Consider the following 20,019-nt stretch of genomic DNA (forward strand, 5'->3'; position numbering starts at 1 on the left):
TCGAACCCACGGCCTTTGACACAGAAAGCAGGGTCGCTGCCCACTGCGCCAATCGGCCGTCAAGTAATAATGTAAGGTTACTTGAATTTTCGTCAAGATCTTTGACGAATGCCAAATTATATGCTTTTTACAATAGCAACCTATTATAATATATGAAATAAATAAATGAAAAAAAAAAAATAGTGATGGCGATAACTACATTCGTAAACCTAAAACTAAAGCTAAAACGGTTCTAAAAGTCTAAGAAGAAGCAGTGGCGTGCATAGAGGGTATGCACATTGTATGCAGATGATATAAAATGAAGAAAACCTTTATTAAAAGTTACAAAAAACTTAAGGATAGGCATTGTAAGAGTTATCAAAAGCCTACCCTTGAGTATTTATAACTCGTACTGGAGATTTTCTTCATTTTATATCATCTGCATACCCTGTGCATACCCTCTATGCACGCCACTGAGAAGCAGCCCACAACAAATGGCCGGATGTTATTTTTGTTATCACCATCTCACATTGGTATCTCTGACTCCTTATAAGTTTGCATATCGAAGTCAAGCAAACTCCTTTCAATGATAAAAAACGACTAAGCAATAAGTTTAAATCATTAACCTCGGTACGGTTAGGCACCTCGCGCGCGCAGATAAGCTTGCTATCTAACCGCAGTCGATGATTCACGACTTATTACTGTACTGCCGACGAACAGGATAATAATATTATGGTCAGTTTTGCTTTAACTATAAGGTGGTTTAGTGGACTGGCTGGGTATTTAAAGGTAAACTTATTTAAATATATTTCAATTATTATAGAAGTGTTAAATTTTCTTTAAATATTGAATAGAAGCGGGCGTTACCTTGCGGAGTTCCATGATATATTACAGAGATGAGGTGGGGTACAAAAGGCTGCATTTGGCGAATTTTTTCAACCCCCCCTGTGACGAAACATAACCTAACCTTGAAACCCCTCAAGTGGTTATAGGCAAGTGTCCATTCGAAAATCGAATCGAATTTTTCACTTAACAATTATGAATTGTAAAGTCCACATATGATGAGGATGCTCCGGTATCGGAGCGAAACGTGCGTAGAGGGAACATTGCCGAAGATCTATTTGGTGTGGAGTATAAGGATTTATAAAATTATGAATTACACCATACAGATTTTCCTCCTGCTTTTCGCTGAGCAAACTAAACTTTATTTTTTACATAAAACAAACTGTTAATTGCGATTTTATAAAAATTCGCGCGGGAACAGTCAGTTTTCCCGGGGATTTTTCTGTACGTTATCGTGTGTTTAAATCATATAGTACATAACTTTTATGTATAATCATTAAAAGTCCACCACCATTAAGCAAAATATAATGAATGCTAAGGACAACATTTTTACATGATTGCAAAATGATTAAGGATCTCTCATTATTTGAAACAAATATAAGCCTTTGTTACTTCGATATAATTCAGCTTTCTATTGGTATATAAATGGTTAAAATCGGTTCATTCGTTCTGGAACCTAACGGGGAAAAAACAAATCCTCCCTCCTTATCGAAAAAAATCTTATTTCTTTTAGCATAGATGCACTTTTAATACGTGCCGTCTTTTCCCATGGATGTCGTACGAGGCGACTTAGGGATTGTAACCAGAACGGGCAGAAAAACCCTCCGTACTATTACTACGTTCTATTACGATCAACAACCCGTCCGTCCATCGTGGTGATAGCAAACCATCCTATCCTACCATCTATTGATGATCATCATCATGTCAACCGATAGATGTCCACTGCTGGACATAGGTCGTTTCCAAGTTCCACGGTTTTGTGTCGATTGGGTCCAGAGAGATTTGCAGCGGCTCCCTGCGAGGTGCTTGATGTCGTCTGTCCACCTCGTTGGGGGTCGACCAACGCTACTCTTACCAGTGCGAGGCTGCCATTCCAGCACCTTGGGACCCCAACGTCCATCGTTCCTCCGAGCTATGTGTCCGCCCATTGCCAGTTCAGCTTCGCGACTCGTTGAGTTATAGAATAGAATAGAATAGAAAAACTTTATTGCGACACAACACAATAGGAAAAATACAAAGAAAACAGTAATAGTACTTAGTGCTTGGGTGCAAAGGCGGACTTATCACTAAGAGTGATTTTTTAAAGGCAACCTGAGCGTATGAAGCCGATAAAAAAGTGGAAAGTGGATGGTGCATAAAGTATGTTACAAAAAAATAAAATAAACTTACATGAACATATACATACTACATTTAAAAATTAACTACACAAATACCGATATAAATTTATATATACTATATTAGATATATATGATATATATTTATGCTATTATAAACTTAAATAATACTCAATTACATAGATAATTATGAGAGTTACGAGTATGTTGGTAACTCTGATTCTTCTACGGATCTCCTCATTTCTGATTTGATCACGTAGAGATACTCCGAGCTTAGCTCTCTCTATCGCCCGCTGGGTGATTAATAATAAAATTGAAGTATTCTTGAACTAACAGTCAAATTGAAATAATATTTTTTTTTTAAATGATAGCCATACGATAAAGACTATTTAATACCACACAATGATCCTTCGGTTTGAGCAAGTTTATTTAAAAAAAAAAAATTGTTTGGTATATTAAATGACCTTAACCGCGCTCAGCATCCAGCCTTCAATCTCTGTAGTACAAACCAGACTTGACGGATTACAGTCACGGCGACCAATATCCAGAGAGATTTTGCTAACACAGGTGCACTTCCGTCCCCTTCAACAAACTGTTCTTCAGTTTGACGGAATGTTTGTTATTTATCATACTGTAGTAGTTGTTACTGAAAATAAAATTAAATAAAAAAAAAACTCCATTCACTCAGTCCGGTAGTCCGCTGGGAAAGCAGCTCCGACATGAACCGAAAAAGATTAGGTGCAGGGCCGTCGGAGGAGACATGTTCAATCTCCAAACCCAATACTAATTATTGGCCCGACTCGGGGACCTCGTAGTGTGCAGTCAAACATGCTAACATAATAGTTTCTCTGCACAGCCACCATGGCGCCACTATCGCTGAAGATAGTGCTTGACGAGGGAGCTGTCACCAGAACCCTGATGTTCGACACCACCACCAAGATCCAGGAAGCACACAGAATTGTCCGCGACAAGATACTTACCTTAGACCCTGCTAAAGGTAAATCTTTTTTACTTTTACTTGTATAAAAACGCATTGGAACATATAAGCACGTACGAAGCATGGGCAGGAGACAATTATCTCCCCAGGGAAATGATAAAAATTTATCTTCTCCCACAACTTTATCAATTCTCAGAGCAGGCGCACAAATGGAAATAATATCCAAATAATGTATGTGTAATAATAAACGGGGAAAAACTTCTCCTATTCCATGTTTCCGTGCTTAAGAAGATGGACACGTTAATTATATCCCCTCCACGGCTAGGCGTAAGGATAAAATTGCATCTTCTCCCACAGCTTTATCAACTCTCAGAGAACTAGCGTACAAGTGTAAATAATATCCAAATAATATGTGTGTAACAGGGATCCACTTCTCTTATTATATGTTTCCGTGCTAAAGAAGATGGTTACGCTTATTATATCCGCTGTCAGGAGATATAATCGGGGGTTATAATTTTTGTCTCCTGCCTGCCTCCTGCTCTGCAGAGGTACCTACAGAGTTCGATCTCCGGCACGGACCTCTAACTTTTCAGAGTTATGTGTCTTTTAAACACTTTTGGCTTGAACGATTTGCGCAGGAAAACATTGGGAGGAAAATGGCATGCCTTGGTTATCTGTTCATATCTCAAAGGCGTGCAAAGTCTACTAATCCGCACTAAGCCAGCGTACCACCTAAGCCCTTCTCATTAATAGAAGCTAAATAAACATTGGATAGAAGCAGGCGTTACTTTGCGGAAATCCATGATATATTATCAAAATTAAGCTTAATTTGCTATAATCCGCGAAAAGCATGAGAATCTGTGTGGTGTAGATGCTGACTTTACAATGAATAATTGTTATAGATTAACATTATTACATCTCCTGAGGATGCTCCGGTTTCGGAGCGAAACGTGCGTAGAGGGTATATTGCCGAAGATCTGTTTGGTGTGGAGTATACGGATTGAAGAAATTATAAATTACACTACACAGATTCTCCTGCTTTTCGCAGGTTATAGCAAATTAAGCTTAATTTTGATAATATATGCTAAATAAACATTTGGAAAAACAAATTAATGCATTATAATAACCTCAGGAGTTTTATTAAATGTACTTTACAGTGTGTGTGAATGGAATGTACAATAACACGATACGAATTTGTCAATAACAATCCATGACGAATAACTAATGTTATGCCGACTATACTAACAATAATTGTTTAAATTATCCTTACCTTTATTACTACGAGTATGAACAACGTTAAACAATCACTTTACTGATTACTGATACAAGTAAAACGGGTGGTACCTACACAACGTGACGCAAAAACGAGACTAAGAAAATACGTAGTAGGGCATTTTTAATTTTTATTAGCTTTACCTTGTTAACAAATTGGAAAATGGGTTACCGATTATTTTTGCTCTAATAAAAATTATAGTTTACATTTGCAAACTAAAAAAAAACTCTTTAAATAAATAATCTAAATTAACAGGTAGAAGATTTTGTTTTAATTAGTTTGATTTTGTATATCAAGCGTCTTTTTTAGTTTTTTTCCTGATCTCAGTAAATTTCATATTTATTATTTTTGGTGTTAATTTATTTTACCTTATTAAAGTTTCCTTAAAATTTCAGTTATACTGGCTTCTAAAATACTAATACATTTTCCTGTAAATAAATTTATATGTAACATATAAATTTATTTATTACGACACTGTATCATAGTTATAAGGTAAAACAATCTTTATCTACGCACTTAAATTAAAATCCTAAATTTAAATTTGCCATTCTTTTTATACACACTGTGCATCGACAGCCCAGCCAGCCAGCCAATGGGCCCTATTTTACCCTTTTAAATTGCTGCTAGTTTGTATTTTAGTTCAAATGGTACAACACTATCTGGTGGTAGTGTAATGGGCACCAAAAATACCTTTTAAACAACTAGTGATGCAAGCCGGTAGTGTAATGGTCCAATACGTGCCATACTAGGTATATTATTTTCAGAACAGGATAGCACTTGTTTTAGAACTGAAAATATTCTCTTGTTTAAAGATTTCAGTGTCGCTTTGTCTAGACAGTTTCCTCGGACCTCTTCGTATGAACCTCATTGTATTGAACTCATCATCTTCGTTATCAACCTATTACCTACTACCTATTACCGACTCACTACAAGTCACAGGTCTCCACTCGTAATGAGAAAGATTAAAGCCATAGTGGACTTAGAGTTGGAGTTGGACTAAACACTGCCTAGACCTGCCTTTGAGAGCACTGCGGAGAACGCTCAGGCATGCAGATTTCCTCACGAAGTTTTCCTTCACTGTTGAAGCAAGTAATCTTTTCATCATCATCGTATCAACCTATTACTGGTACAGTTCACAGGTCTCTTCCCACAATGACAAGGGATCAGGCCGTATTCCACCACGCTGACCCATCAATGCGGTTTGGTGGACTCCAAACACCTTTGAGAAAATTATGGCATGCAGTTTTTCTCTCGATGTTTTTCTTAATCGGTGAAGGAAGTGTTATTTTAATTGCTTAAATTATAAAATAGTAGTTTGTTACACTTTCACGCAAAAACTACTTAACCGATCCTCATGAAACTTTGTACACATATTCTCGGAAGTGTAAGAAGTAATATAGGATACTTTTTATCCCGACATTAAGCTCGGTTCCTTTGGGAGAGGAGATGAAAGTGTTTGACGATTTTACACCATAACTCCGACAAATTATGACCGATTTAAGTAATTATTTTTGTACTATAGAGGTTGTAATATGTAATTAATTTTACCCAAACTATGTGTAGATCTGATGAATGCGGTTGGAGATAGAGGACAGAACTCCTCCGAACAGAAGGCTTAGCGATACTGAATATTTTAAATGTTTTAGAACTACATCTAAATTGAATGCCACATCAAAAAACAAAATCAAACGCAGACGAAGTCGCGGGCAATAGCTAGTATATACATATTTTTTTTAACTAACTCTTTCTTCTAGGAAATCTTCAACAAAACAAGAAGCTCTACTACTACTAATATATTTAAGTATATTTGGTTGGTACATATGATTTAACTTCGACAGAATATGGCTTCTTCTTAACATCGGTGGAAAATGACTCTTCCGGGGTGTGGCTGCTTGAGAACAAGACCCTGGAGTACTACATGCTGCGAGACGGAGACTCTCTCTTCTATCTGCCCAAGTTGCGGAACCTTAAAGTGCGGATGCTGGATGGTACGTAAGGATATCTTCTTAAAGGTTTCAATAGATTGGACTAAGATCTTACTTAATTACATAACTTGCAATGAATTATGAGTCTTAGAGGTCTATACCGTCATCTTTTGCTCGCCTGAGCCGAGCCAATTTCTCCATCAGCAGCTAGAGCAGACGAGGTTGATACTCTCCAGCATGTACCACCGACTTCTAAATAGACTCACATATTTTAGTTTTGTTGAAGTATTTGTCCAAGTTTCTCAACCCTTAACTATTGCTGGGAGAGAAAATCGTTCCAATCAGTACCATTTTTATTATTTAAATACTCACTTAATTCCCTTGCGGCATTCGCCTTTAGAATCTAACTCTACACCGATTAATCGATCGAAAATTGTATTTACCTTCCTTTATTTTCCTTTATTTTAATTTTGTATGTACCTTCTAAGAGTAGCCTATGGTAATTTTGTATTTTTTTGGTTAAATAAATTTACGAATCATATCCGAAGGCAGCATGCAAAATTGCACAGCATCCGGCCGCGAAGTGAGATACAACATGAATATCTATTAGCATCCAGAGAATCATCGGACTTGGGTCGTTGTTTGCCAGAACGATCAATTGATCGCATCTTATTCCCTCACCCTCAATAATACGATAAAAACGTCCTGCAACGGACGACCGAAGAAGTGATGAGTTCATAAGGTTTACATATATCTCCATTATTGATTTCTGTCAGGTGCTGTCAAGACACTACAAGTAGATGAATCGCAGAAAATCGAGGAATTAATGGTTGTGATATGCGAAAAAATTGGAACCGCAAACCACGAAGAGTATAGTCTGGTAAATAATATTTAATATACTAACTAACTAACTAACTAGTAATGATACCCTAATTGGGAATCAGATAATGTAGTGGGCAGCAACCCGGCTTTCTGAGCCCAAGACCGTGGATTCGATTCCCACAACTGGATAATGTTTGTGTGATGATGTTAATGCTATTCAGTGTCTAGGTGTTTATCTGTACATTATAAGTATTTATGAATATTATTCATTAAAATATTTATCAGTCATCTTAGTATCCATAACCCAAGCTACGCTAACTTGGGGCTAGATGGCGATGTGTGTATTGTCGTAGTATATTTATTTGTTTCATTAGCTTGAATATAGTAACAGCTTTTATTTAGTTAAAGTTAGGAAGTGGGGCAACATGGTACACCACTTTAAGCTATAAGAGCTATGACCGACAGTTTTCCCTCAGTCTGAAAACTCAAAACTTCAATAGATTTTCTATTTATGATTCCGAGAGAAGGATTGCTTTCAGCAGTGGGAGATTGATACGCTTATATTAAATAAAGTTAAAGGATGCTAGGTCAGTAGCAATTTAGTAATAATTAATGGTTCAAGTAGATGGCCAACCTGATGGAAAGTGGTAAACCATCACCTGTAAACATAGCAACACTTAGCCGGGCAAGCAAAGTTCACATCCTACAGTAGGCTGCCTTTGTCCATTAACCTAAGGCGTAGGTGCTAAGCTTTATGTGCCGGTGTTTACACAAGCAACCCCACCCTTCAGACAGGAACACAGCAATGCTGCTTAGTAGCAGAAATAAGCATGATGACAGAACATTCCCGAACAAAGCTCGATAGGCTCGTCTCAAAAGCTTTACTATTTCTAAAAATACAATAAGAATATTATAAATCGTCTAGTTTATCTTGGTGCATGCCAATTATTGCTTTTACATATAACAATAAACAACGGGCAAGATACTAGTACCGTTTAATTGGATGTTTGACAAATTTTAGTGCCGCGAAGAATCAGAAGCCGTATCAGAAACTACAAAACCTATGACTGGCACACTGACTTTGAAAAGAAAGGATATACAAAAGAAAAAGGATGCTCTCCTTCAACATCTGAGCAAGAAGCTGAAAACAGATGACAATGGTAAGTATAATTGTTTTCTTTAAGTTTTGGTATGAGCTAAGGTTAAGGCAAGAAGGCTCAGAAACTCTCAGTGGACAATGGAGAAAGGTATGCTCGGTTTGCTTAACGTGACAAAATCAGAAATGGTGATATCCATAGAAGAACCGAAGACACCTAAATAACTAGACGAGTTGCGACACTAAAGTGGCAAAAGGAGAGCACGTATTGGACTAATGGGGTCCCTAGGTGCTGAAGCGACCCCGCATTTGAAAGCGCAATGTTGGGTGATCCGACACTAGGTAGACAGTCGATATAAAACGAATCGCACGGATTAGCTGTTATCATGTGGCATAGGCCTGTGAAGTGTGGTCCTATTAGCCCATATACATTCTATTCCTAAGTGTTTTATAATTTTAATTTTATACTTTTAATAGAGCATATCTCGATGCCTCAGGCCTCGTGGCCAATGCTTACATTTAACACTAGTAAAAAAAGGAGAAGAAAATTCTTTTTTGGCAACACATTCATTAAAACGCGCCCCCTTTTTGTTCCTCTAACCTCATCATTATTTCTTTTATTATAGTGGAATGGTTAGACCAGCGCAAAACCCTCCGCGAGCTGAATGTAGACCCCAAAGAGACCTTGCTATTCAAGCGACGCCTCTACTACAGCGATGGAAATGTCGGGTCAAGGGACCCCGTGCAGTTGAACCTGCTGTACGTACAGACTAGGGAAGCTATCCTGGAAGGAAGACAGGTTGTGACTGAAGAGAGAGGTACTTTTTACTATTTATTTTTACTACACTTAAGACAACTATTATTTTTATTATTTATTTTTACACCTTCTGATTAGGGGCGTGAATAAACGAAGCAGTGGCACTAATATTAAAAAGCACTGTAGTTGCTTAACCAAGAAATACCGATGATTAAGTACTATATAGAAATGGTAGATAGAATAAAAGTTTTTCGCTGTAAGCTTTAGGGTTATCCCCTATCATTAAGGAGTGCTGAGTGGTTCTAGCAATTAAACACTCTCTCTATCTCAAAATTCACCATTACTATTTCAGCGGCCGAGTTTGCCGGAATACAATGCCAGATTCAGTTTGGAGACTTCCAGGAGAAAAAACACAAACCAGGATTCATTGAGAAGTAAGTTAAAATGAATAAGAATAATTAACCTGCCATGATTATGTTTATAAGCGAGTTGTTTTACGTAATGGCAGCAAACGTTTAGTAAAAAAAAAGTATGATTAAGTTTACTAAAAAAAAACTATGATTGTAAATTACAGCTTGAAGGAGTTCGTGCCAGAGCAATACGCGAGTTCGTGGGGTATCGAGAAGAAAATAATCAAGATACATCAGAAGTACACCGGCCTGAGCGAAATTGACGCCAAGAATCTGTACACGAAGACCGCGAGAGAGTTGCCAACCTATGGCGTCACGTTCTTCTTGGTAAAGGTGCGTACAGTTTTTTGTATATATTGGCAGCAAGCCAAAGCAAACATGTCTCCTGCGCATATGAGCTGTCCTGTTTATATGGACAGGATACGTTTATCTCCCCAGGGAAACGATAAAATTTTATCTTATCCCAAAATTTTATCAAATCTTCGATCATTGGACAGGTTGATATCCAAATAATATAGGGACGTTTAGTAATAAAAGGTACCCAGATTGACACGGTTTTTACTTTTTACCCTTGCCATGGGATATCATCGGGGAACCAAAGTTTTATTTTTTGCCTATGCTAGCCGCGCAGGCGTACATAGTGGTTTTTTGTATACTCATTGGGAGTACCGGCGCGCAAGTAAAGTACTCCATACTGCAACCATTCTTAGACCTTTCGGGCGACACTGTTGACTTATTTTAAACGCATTATTTGCAGAAGTCCGTGCTATATTTTTTTAAACACTACATGTTAGCTATTAACTGTAATCCCACGTGGTGGTAAGAGATGTTACACTAGCATACTACTGCATATACATAACATACTACTACACACTCACTCTAATATGGCAGTTATTTTATACCAATAAACTCAAACGGTTTTAGCGGCGCAAAATGTACGTCAAGAGTATGAGATTTACTCTCGTGTAAAAAATTTTGAATCCAAGCCTTACAAGCTTAACTTTTCAAAAAATTGGCCTCAGCTGTGTCAAGCAATCATTGTTAGTTTTATTTATCCGATTGGCGCAATGGGCAGTCACGCTGCTCTCTGAGTCCGGGGATGTAGGTTCGATTCGCTCAACTGGAAAACTGTTTGTGTGATGAACACAAATGTTTTTGAGTCTTAGTGTTTATTTGTATATTATATGTATTTATACTATATTGTACTATAGTATTCGTTTAATAGTCATCAGTCATCTTAATACCCATAACACAAGCTACGGTTACTTTGGGGCTGAATGGGTTGTGTGTATTGTCTTTTTTTATGAGTATTATGTATTTTTTCTTACCAAGGAACAACAAAAAGGCAAGAAGAAGCTAGTGCCTCGCCTGCTGGGGATCAACTCGGAGTCCATTCTGCGGCTCAACGAAGAAACGAAGGAGATTCTGCAGACCTGGCAACTTACCCAAGTGAAGAGCTACACAGCTGGAAACGAATCTTTTACCTTGAATTTTGGTGATTATAGGTTAGTTACAGACACGCAAATCGCTTATTTCAATTCCACTACAAGTTAGCTCTTACCTGATACCACACCTGGTGGTAAGTGATGATGCAGTCTAAGATGCTAGCGGGCTAACCTGTTAGGGAGATTGACCCCTAATTAGGTTTCTACGCGACATCGAACCAAAATACTAAATCGCTTAGCGGCACGTCTTCGTCGGTAGGGTGGTAACTAGCCACGGCCAAAGCCGCCACCAGAAGAAGACTGGATCTAGCAATGCATACGTGTAAACAATGCGTTAAACCCAACGAATTACAGCACACTTTTGAAACGTTAAGTCTGTCTGTTTGTGACTCTACCGCCGGTTTGCAAGACAGATCATACCGAAACGAAGCTGGCAAGAAACTCAGCAGTTTCTCTTTTCCAACGTCAATATTTTGCAATCATTTTTCTATCTTGCGGCAGATGAGAGCGGAGCAGCCTGGTTCCAAGTAACCCTGTCATTAAGAATATTATTGTTTCAGTGATAAGAGCTACATAGTGAAAACCAACGATGCGACACGCATCAAAGACATCCTGGAGGGTTACATCGACATTATTCGCAAGAAGCTGGCAGCGCCTTTTAACACCACCCACGTGGTTGGAGAGGCCATGTGCGAAGACATGGTGGAATCATCAAAGTACAGTATAATATTATTTTTGTTTTAAACCCTTAAACTGCAGTTCGCAGCACACAATACGATTTTCTTGCTCTTCTGCCATTCTTGGTCGTGGAGCATGATAAAGCTACTAATTGAAACCGTCAATCACGTTAACATTGCCGATCGTAAATGACCGTCCCGTGATAGTTGCCTAGTAGCAGCACCAAGTATCGATTGCGCTGGTTAAATAACGTTTCCGCGTTATATGCTTTTTGTGACAGATGACATGGCAGACAGACGTTCGAGGAAGTCCTAGCACTATGCTTATTTTTGCAATGCTATGTTTCGGTCTAAACGGCGTGGTTGCGTGTGATAGGTACATGAGGCTTAACACCTGCGCCTCAGGTTGGGGACATTACATTTCATGAAAAAATATATCATGAAAAAATATTTTATGTACATGAATCATCCAGTAACTTTAATTATAATAAAAGTCTTATAGATAATAGATTGATGACATTACAATCGAGTTCACAATCCCCCGATCATCGTTTATGCGATCCCATTACTGGCCCTCTACAGAGCACGGTCTACTCCCATAGTGAGAAGGTGTTAAGGCCGTAGTCCACACTGGCCCGGATTGTTGGACTCCACACACCTTTGAGAAAATTATGTCGAACTCTCAGGCATGCAGATTCCTCACGATGTTTTCCTTCACCGTTAAAGCAAGTGATATTTGAATTACTTAATACTCACTTTACTTAAAAAAGTTTGAGGTGCGTGCTGCGTGCACTCAAACTCGGCCCCCCGAAAGTGAGGCAGAGCTCCTGCTCAATGCGATATCACCGCTTTGATGATGGATATAGGATCCGGATGCAGTAAAAAAACCCCGATAACGTTTCACGGGGATATAAAAAAAAATGTCTTTGTTACCTATGCAAGGCTTCACATAAAACTATGCAGAAACGTGGATGAAGTCACAGTCAACAGCTAGTATATAATTTAAAACCTTAAAAGACCTTGGATATTTGCTTTTTGTTTCAGAGCCACTGTGGTTCAGACGGTGGGACCATCAAAGTTAGTCGAACACTCTCTCGTAGGACCGAGTCAAATTTTGTCTGTAAATCAAGGTAATGTTTATGCTGGAAGACCGTATTACATAATAAATTAGTACTGTAGAATTTATAGCTTAACATAAATAAAACTAACATCCGAGACACAAACACACACCCACCCACACAATACACACACGCAAACACCACTACTGCTATTGATAATGAGGATTTAAATATTTTTTTTATTTTTATTAGTGTTTTTACCTACACTTGGAGGAATTATCAATTTTATAAATTTAAAATGCATATAAAAATTTTTCGGAACCGACAGGAGTTGCACCTGCGACTCTCTGGCAATCGCGGCCTGAGCGCTTTATTCAATTCAGCTACGGCTCTCCTACCGTCGATGCCGAAATTAGTATATGCCTTTCACATCGCTTTCACTTATAGCGACTGTAGCGTCATCTAGTAGGAAACGTTGCAGTTTCGATCTACTTTTTCAAAGGTCCATATTACAATGAGACACGTTTGAAATAAGAGATGACACATTTATTTTTTATAATTTTTAGGATTAAAATACGTTGATAGTGTTTGGGTTAACTTTTATGGATATTATGTTTGTTTTTTTTTAGGTCAAATGTCACAACAAGGAACGCAAATCGTGACAGTACAGCAAATAATAACAAGTATTAGAGGTAACAAGAGCCAACAACCAATGGTAAGAAATTTATGATAAACTACCTATCAGATGTTATCCGCAATCGGTTTTTGCACTGCATTGTACATAGTTTTGTAACTATAAAATTCTTTATGATTAACTAAGAAAACTTCGCTAATCAGCCAATTCGGGAAATATCATTGTGCGTCTGAGACTTGGTCGGCGTTTTTAATTAATTATAAGTGACAAATCGTTAACACAGGCGAAACTATATAGTCTCCAGCACTGACGCAATGTTGCCCGTTTATCGGTTTTTTACCAGATATACTTCGGTGAGTGTGCTCAGGAACTTCACAAGCTTGTTCCTTATTCCCCGTTCTACCACAGAACAGCGAGACACCGTGAGCGGCGGCATCCTTATGTGGTTGATATTCCATCAACACGCACGAAACGTTTTTTATCCACGTTTCTGATACGTACCGCTAAGATGTGGAACGCCCTCCCGGGAACTGTGTTTCCTGCCACGTATAATTTAAGTACCTTCAAGGCTAGAGTGAATAGGCATTTTCTAGGCAAGCGTGCCTAGACCTCATTGCTGTCTATTGGGCATGATTGTCGTCAAGCGCTGGCCCATCGTTAATAAAATAAAAAAAAACTTTTAAAAATCCCGTAGCGGTTTATTCTCCTGGGCTTAAAAGTATGCTATAATTTCTGAATGGTGCTAGTTATCTCAGAAAGTTGAGCAAATTTTTTCAAGATCGGCTTGCTGTTAAGTATATACATACAACGTGCTTTAGAGGTACGTTATGTACTGCCTCTGAGACTCACCTGTGAACCCGAAACCCTCATGGTTCATGGTTTTTGATTAGACCACTGGCACTGTATTTATTGAAAGATGTCAGATACAGCGAATGCTATGCAATGCTAACAGCATATGCTATTGCAATGCCAGCGTCACATGCAAAATTAAAATCGTAGCGTAGGTTCTATGCACGTGTCGGTCTTTTATCTTAAAAGGATTGTCATAAGTGAACACTTAGAATGTTTTGAATTCGTTTATATGAAAAAATAAATGAGCTACTTTTGTTTTAAAAATTTTTACAGAATGATTTCTTATGAAATATACATGTTATGCAACCTTTTATGGTATTTCGTAATTCGGTAACACGTTGTATAGGTATAAAATATTTCATATATAATTACCCTGACAACGATCCCCGGATGCTTTTCCTGGATAAAAAGATACCTATATCGGCCTCCACGATGCAAGCGGCTATCTCTGCGCTAAATTTCATCAAGATTGATGCAGATATTTTAGAAAACTTATCAGCGGCCAATTGTGTTATAATCAAGAAATGTTAGTTTTAGAGACTTCCCGTTTTTAAAATGCAATTCTCCTCCGATCGCAAGAGTTGCAATAAGAAGAAATCTTAGCAAGTGTTATGTTTCAGCAAGGAGAAATTTGCATGCGTGGCAATATCACTCAGGACTTTGGGAAACGGCTTAACCACCTTAATTCCGAATGCGTTAAGACCGTGGTCCTGTTATCAAGTAATTATATTTCCATATCTGTGCTTCATTGGCATTAGCTTTTCTGTCATAAAAACAAACATGGTTTAATAATTTCGTAGTGTATTATTTGTATTCTTCTTCTTTCATTATATAATTATATAAATATATATATGTATTTATATATATATATTTATTTTATATCTATGTTTATGTATGTCTATTTATTTTCGAATATATATGTATATATAATTGCACTATCCTGCTCTCTTGCAGCTTTTCCTTCTGCGAGAGGTTGCCTGTAAGAGATTGCCTGCAGCAATAAGGCCGCCTTTGCATGCCTACAATTCTTGTTCTTTTGCTTATTATATATTTTATGTATATTTTGATGTTTGTGTGCAATAAAGTATTACTTCTTCTTCTTAAATATAGTTCAACGGGTACATTCCACGATAAAATTATGGGATTTGTCGATATTTCAACGTAGTAACCAGATGTCCAGTTAGTTCAACTGGGTTGAAATGTTGACAAATCCTAGAATATTATGGGATATACCCGTTGAACTATATTTAAGAAATGTTGATTAACCACGAAAATCTTATTTTAAAATCTATGCTTATACAGAGCATAAAATAAGCTTTGATAGCATAGTGGGTAAGGTTTCGGCTTTCCTTTCGGGGATCCGAGTTCGAGCCCGGCATGCACAACTGACTTTTCGGAGTTATGTGCGTTTTCAATTTAAGCAATTCAATTTAACATGCTTTAACTGTGAAGCAGGAATCCTGCATGCCTGAGAGTTCTCCATAACGTTCTCAAAGTCGTTTGAAGTCTACCTATCCGCACTGGGCCAGCGTGATGGACTACAGCCTTAACCCGTCTAAGACCCGTACCCTGTGTGTGGAAATAGTGGGCCGGAAAAGGGTTGATGATTATGATGATAAAATAAGCTTTTTAAGCTTATTTGCTTAAAATAATAAGATGAGACTAAATTATTTATAGTTTACTGTTTATTGCAGACCCTACAATGGATAATATTCAGCAAGTAAGGAAAATCACAAATAATATGGATGACGCCATACCTGTTATACAAAAAGGTAGAAATTGCAAACTAATTACGGTAAAACATCGTGTCCCAAAATGGGTTCTTTCGTCTGGTGACCCAAGAGCTGGCACTTTTTAGCCCAACGGCTAAGTCTAGCAATTCAAAGGGGCAATAGCGCCAGCATTTTGGGTACCATGCCCATAAGTGATAGTTAGACGGCTTATATTTATTGTAAATATTAATTTTAGTTTGTAATTATTTTTTCCCTAGAAAAATATATTTTTCGTTGGTTTATTAATAAAGAAAGGAGAATGCGGGATGTAGTATGGGATTTGGTTTCACATAGTACTTATCAGTTGCCTTCTTGGAATTTATCTAATTTTGAAGGGTTTAATAACAATACATTACTAAAAACATTAAAACTCTACTTAGTTCGCCGGATTTCAGAGTTACATGCAAATGAAGTACTTCGCGTACTTCATTTAATTAAGGTTATTTTTGACACGTGCGATTATTATACCTACCTATTGATGGTACTACTCACAATATATTAGAACCACTAATGTATTTCACTAAAAGATTTTTTAACTGTCGAGGCTTGGGATTTAAGAGATTTTTTTTTTAAAATAAAAACTTAATTTTTGATACCAATTTAAATGAGGAACCAAACGAAACCGTTTTCCGGCATTCTCCTTTTGAATTTAAAAAAACCCTTTAATACTGTGTACATTATATACTAAATTCATTATGTTAACAATTTGAGTATATTTTCCCAGTGGTTCGAAATAATTAAATATATTTTCAATAGGTATCAAAGAAGTTGCTAAGAACTTACATGGTGATGCATCGCAGAAACTTCTAGAAGAACTAGACGAGCTATGCAATTATATGAACTTATTATCCGCTACAACGCAAAAAAGCGATCTTGTAAGTACTTTAGCTGAATACCTAAGCAAGTTTAGAAGTGGTTGAGTTACTTGTGACAGCTCTCCGGGTAAGTACTACCAGAAAAAGAAATGTTTATTTCTTCCACAAAACATCATTGTTGCAAAACTGTGTTTGGGCAAGTGGTGGCTAGTGTAAATACACATAGCATTATAGCATTAGGCTGAAAGAATGATGCAGTGATGGCCCAGCGGTAAGGACTTCGGCTTCACTTTCGGGGGCCCAGTTCGAATCCAAGCACGCACTGCTCATTTTTCTTAGCTACTAGCGCTTTAAGTAATTTAAATATCACTTGCTTGAAACCTGAGACTTCTACATAATGTTCCCATAGGTGTGTGAGGTCCATCAATCGGCACTGGGCCAGCGTGGTAGACTATGGCCTTAAGCCTTTCCCATTGTGGGAGGAGACCCGTGCCCTGTGTTGGGCCGGTAATAGGTTGATATGATGATGCACATTCGAACAGCAAAATAATTTTAAAATTTAAGAAATATTTTTAAAGAAATCTTTTGTTTTTGTAAATTTTATTGCACAAGAAAAAATACAATGTACAAAATTACGAAAGGCGAACTTCATGCAAAGCATTTGCTACAGACTTTGGATTTTTAAACGTAAATTACTCAAGAAAAATTATCAAATTTATCCAAATACTTTCATTTTGTGGTAAACCAGAGCAATCCCGACAACTTAATGACCGCGCAAGATGCTGCTAGAAAGGCTGCAGAAGTTTCTACCCAGATGTGCTTTTCTTTGGACCCGAAGATAAAAAGACGTAGTACTCTACTCAAGGTATTACATTCAGCATTAATTACTGCAAGGTTTAGATAATAAAGTAATCTAAAAGATGAAAGAGGTTAAATAAGCTAGTTTTAATTAGAAGTTTAAATTTTTTGAGAAGTATTTAGATTATGAAAATTTAGCTTAACTTGCTATACTCCGCGATAGGCGTGTATTAGAGGGTACATTGCCGAAGATCTAATTGGTGAGTATAAAGATTGAAGAGATAATAAATAACACCATACGATTCTCCTACTTTTTGCAGAGAATATGGTTAATTTTAACAATAATATCGGCAAACCTCTATGACCAAATACGATCGTGATAATAAATAAAATAAATATACTACGACAATACAAACATCCCCATCTAGCCCCAAAGTAAGCGTAGCTTGTGGTTTGAGTTATGAGATGATTGAAGAATATTTTTATAAATAATGTAGTTATCTATATTATTTATGAATTATATTTTTATAATTAAATTTAGTGGAATTTAAAAAAAAAATTTTTTTTCACAAGCGTTCGCGTAACAGCTTCATTCAAGATGAAAAGACTGAAGCATCGCTTCGACGGGCTTCCTTCATCAACGCTGCTGACAACGCTTCGCAAGCATTGGAAGAAGCCAAAGAGGAATTGGATCAAGTGAGGCTTTATAGGTTTTTTTATATTAATGAAGTTAAAAATATTACCTGCTTTAAAGCTGAGGGAAAACATCGTCAGGAAACCAACATGTCAAAGTCAAAGTCAAAAATATCTTAAATATCTTTATTCAAGTAGGCCCATAGGTGGCACTTTTGATGCGTACATAAGAATTACACGGTAGTGAGATGATGGTGATAACCACATTCGAAAACTTAAAACTAAAGCTACGAGGGTTCCAAACGCGTCCTGGTCTAAGAAGAAGCCCACAACAAACTTAGCCGGGTGTTTTTTGTTTTTTTGTTATCACCATCTCACAATGTCATTTTTAATTATTAGAAAAGCAACCTGATTAGAGCAATAATTTACACCCAAGCTTTTTTATCGATTACGTAGTCCTTTATACTATAATAGGACTTTTCTATAAGCTTACGTTTAATGCCTAAGAGCTTTCCATAACGTTCTCAAAGGTGTGTAAAGTCTATTAATCCGCACTTGGCCAGCTCGGTAGAGCCTAAGCCCTTTTCATTCTGGGAGGAGACCCGTGACTTGTAGTGGGCAGATGATGGGTGGATAATGAGGCTGACACTAGTTACTGACACTAGTAGTTATATGTAATGTTAGTATCACTAGTGCTAGTGATACTAACATGACATATTAATCGTTTAAAAAGCGTGGCGGATGTATCAATACTTTTAAACCCTTTTAGCAAAATAATTATCTTGTAACATTTTTGAAGTGAAACTTCTTTAGAATCGTTGTGTCAAACTTGATGACGCGAAAAAATAAGTCACAAACACATAAATGTATAGGATTCGGCTGGCGAGAGAATGAGATAAAACACATTAGACTTTCTGGGACTCCATGTTTAATGCATGTGTTTGCATCTGCGTATTTGAAAGTTTTATTATAAGTTTGTTGATTGTTGATGAATTTTTGTTTGTGTCAATATTTTCATCTCCTTGATAAATTAATTTTAAAATTATGTCAAAAGCTAAAGTTGAAAAGTATCGTGAATACTGGTGGAAAAAAAAACGGGTTGCACTCCGGGAGTGCCGGCAGAAGTGAAAACTTGATTATTAATTAACGTTGAGCATGTTTGATATTTTGGAATGGTTAGGGAATAATTTTGCACCAATTGCTTTATCAGTATAAAAGTACTATCATTTATGTGGTAGAATACAATATTCATTTATTGCGCTATCGTACACAAACATGACAATTTATATTACATTAAAAATTTAACACTTTAAAACTATTACAATTATTTTACATTAAAAAGTTTATCTCTCCGAAAAATCAACTTTCATCCATAATTTCAACGACTTTTTCACCATCATCATTACCAGAACTATCATCGCCAATCTCTAAAACTGATACGATAGGTTTATGGTAGCTGAAGTAAGAAACGAACAGTTTTGATTCGAACCTATTTAAATGTCTAATAAAGACCGCATCAATAGTAGTTTTGACAAATCCGTCTTACGCTTTTTCGATCAGGTCACGTGTCCTGACGCGAGTTTAAGATTTTATACCCATTACAGAAAAAGTGCTCAACGCCGCTAAAGAAGTTTTCACTTCAAAAAAATATTAAAAAAATCGCAAAATGTTCTACGGAACGTGTCTAAAAATTTCGTGCACGTCAAAAAGTTATTTCAATAAGTTATTTAATCAGGGACTTTTCAGAAGTTTCACTTCTACCGTGTGTGACTTGCACACACACAAACTTCTTTTTCCAGATTTACAAAGGCCCTATTCTTAGCGATCATGAATTAAAAAAACTGGAGAGCAAAGCGGTTGACCGAATGGGAAAATTGAATGCTGCTATCGCACTACTTCTGAATGCTCATGCAGGTGATATCCGTTTCAATAAGCTTTATAGAAAAAAAAACTTCAAAA

At 37.0% G+C, this 20,019-nt stretch overlaps 1 protein-coding gene across 1 annotated transcript in view; it reads left to right on the plus strand.

Moving 5' to 3' along the window:
* Positions 1 to 751: 751 nt before the first annotated feature.
* Positions 752 to 20,019, plus strand: part of LOC120634674 (talin-1-like) — a 73,314-nt gene continuing 54,046 nt past the window's right edge. The window contains exons 1-18 of the mRNA XM_039905428.1: positions 752 to 768; positions 3,013 to 3,153; positions 6,205 to 6,354; positions 7,068 to 7,171; positions 8,135 to 8,273; positions 8,836 to 9,027; positions 9,319 to 9,400; positions 9,541 to 9,709; positions 10,709 to 10,881; positions 11,382 to 11,537; positions 12,543 to 12,628; positions 13,186 to 13,271; positions 14,663 to 14,762; positions 15,737 to 15,814; positions 16,571 to 16,689; positions 17,378 to 17,494; positions 18,001 to 18,123; positions 19,860 to 19,974. Of these exons, the coding sequence (XP_039761362.1) occupies positions 3,018 to 3,153; positions 6,205 to 6,354; positions 7,068 to 7,171; positions 8,135 to 8,273; positions 8,836 to 9,027; positions 9,319 to 9,400; positions 9,541 to 9,709; positions 10,709 to 10,881; positions 11,382 to 11,537; positions 12,543 to 12,628; positions 13,186 to 13,271; positions 14,663 to 14,762; positions 15,737 to 15,814; positions 16,571 to 16,689; positions 17,378 to 17,494; positions 18,001 to 18,123; positions 19,860 to 19,974 (2,125 nt within the window). The 5' untranslated portion in view covers positions 752 to 768; positions 3,013 to 3,017. The remainder of the gene's footprint in view (positions 769 to 3,012; positions 3,154 to 6,204; positions 6,355 to 7,067; positions 7,172 to 8,134; positions 8,274 to 8,835; positions 9,028 to 9,318; positions 9,401 to 9,540; positions 9,710 to 10,708; positions 10,882 to 11,381; positions 11,538 to 12,542; positions 12,629 to 13,185; positions 13,272 to 14,662; positions 14,763 to 15,736; positions 15,815 to 16,570; positions 16,690 to 17,377; positions 17,495 to 18,000; positions 18,124 to 19,859; positions 19,975 to 20,019) is intronic.

The sequence above is a fragment of the Pararge aegeria genome, chromosome 24 (genome assembly GCF_905163445.1).
Source record: "Pararge aegeria chromosome 24, ilParAegt1.1, whole genome shotgun sequence".
NCBI classification, from domain to species: domain Eukaryota; kingdom Metazoa; phylum Arthropoda; class Insecta; order Lepidoptera; family Nymphalidae; genus Pararge; species Pararge aegeria.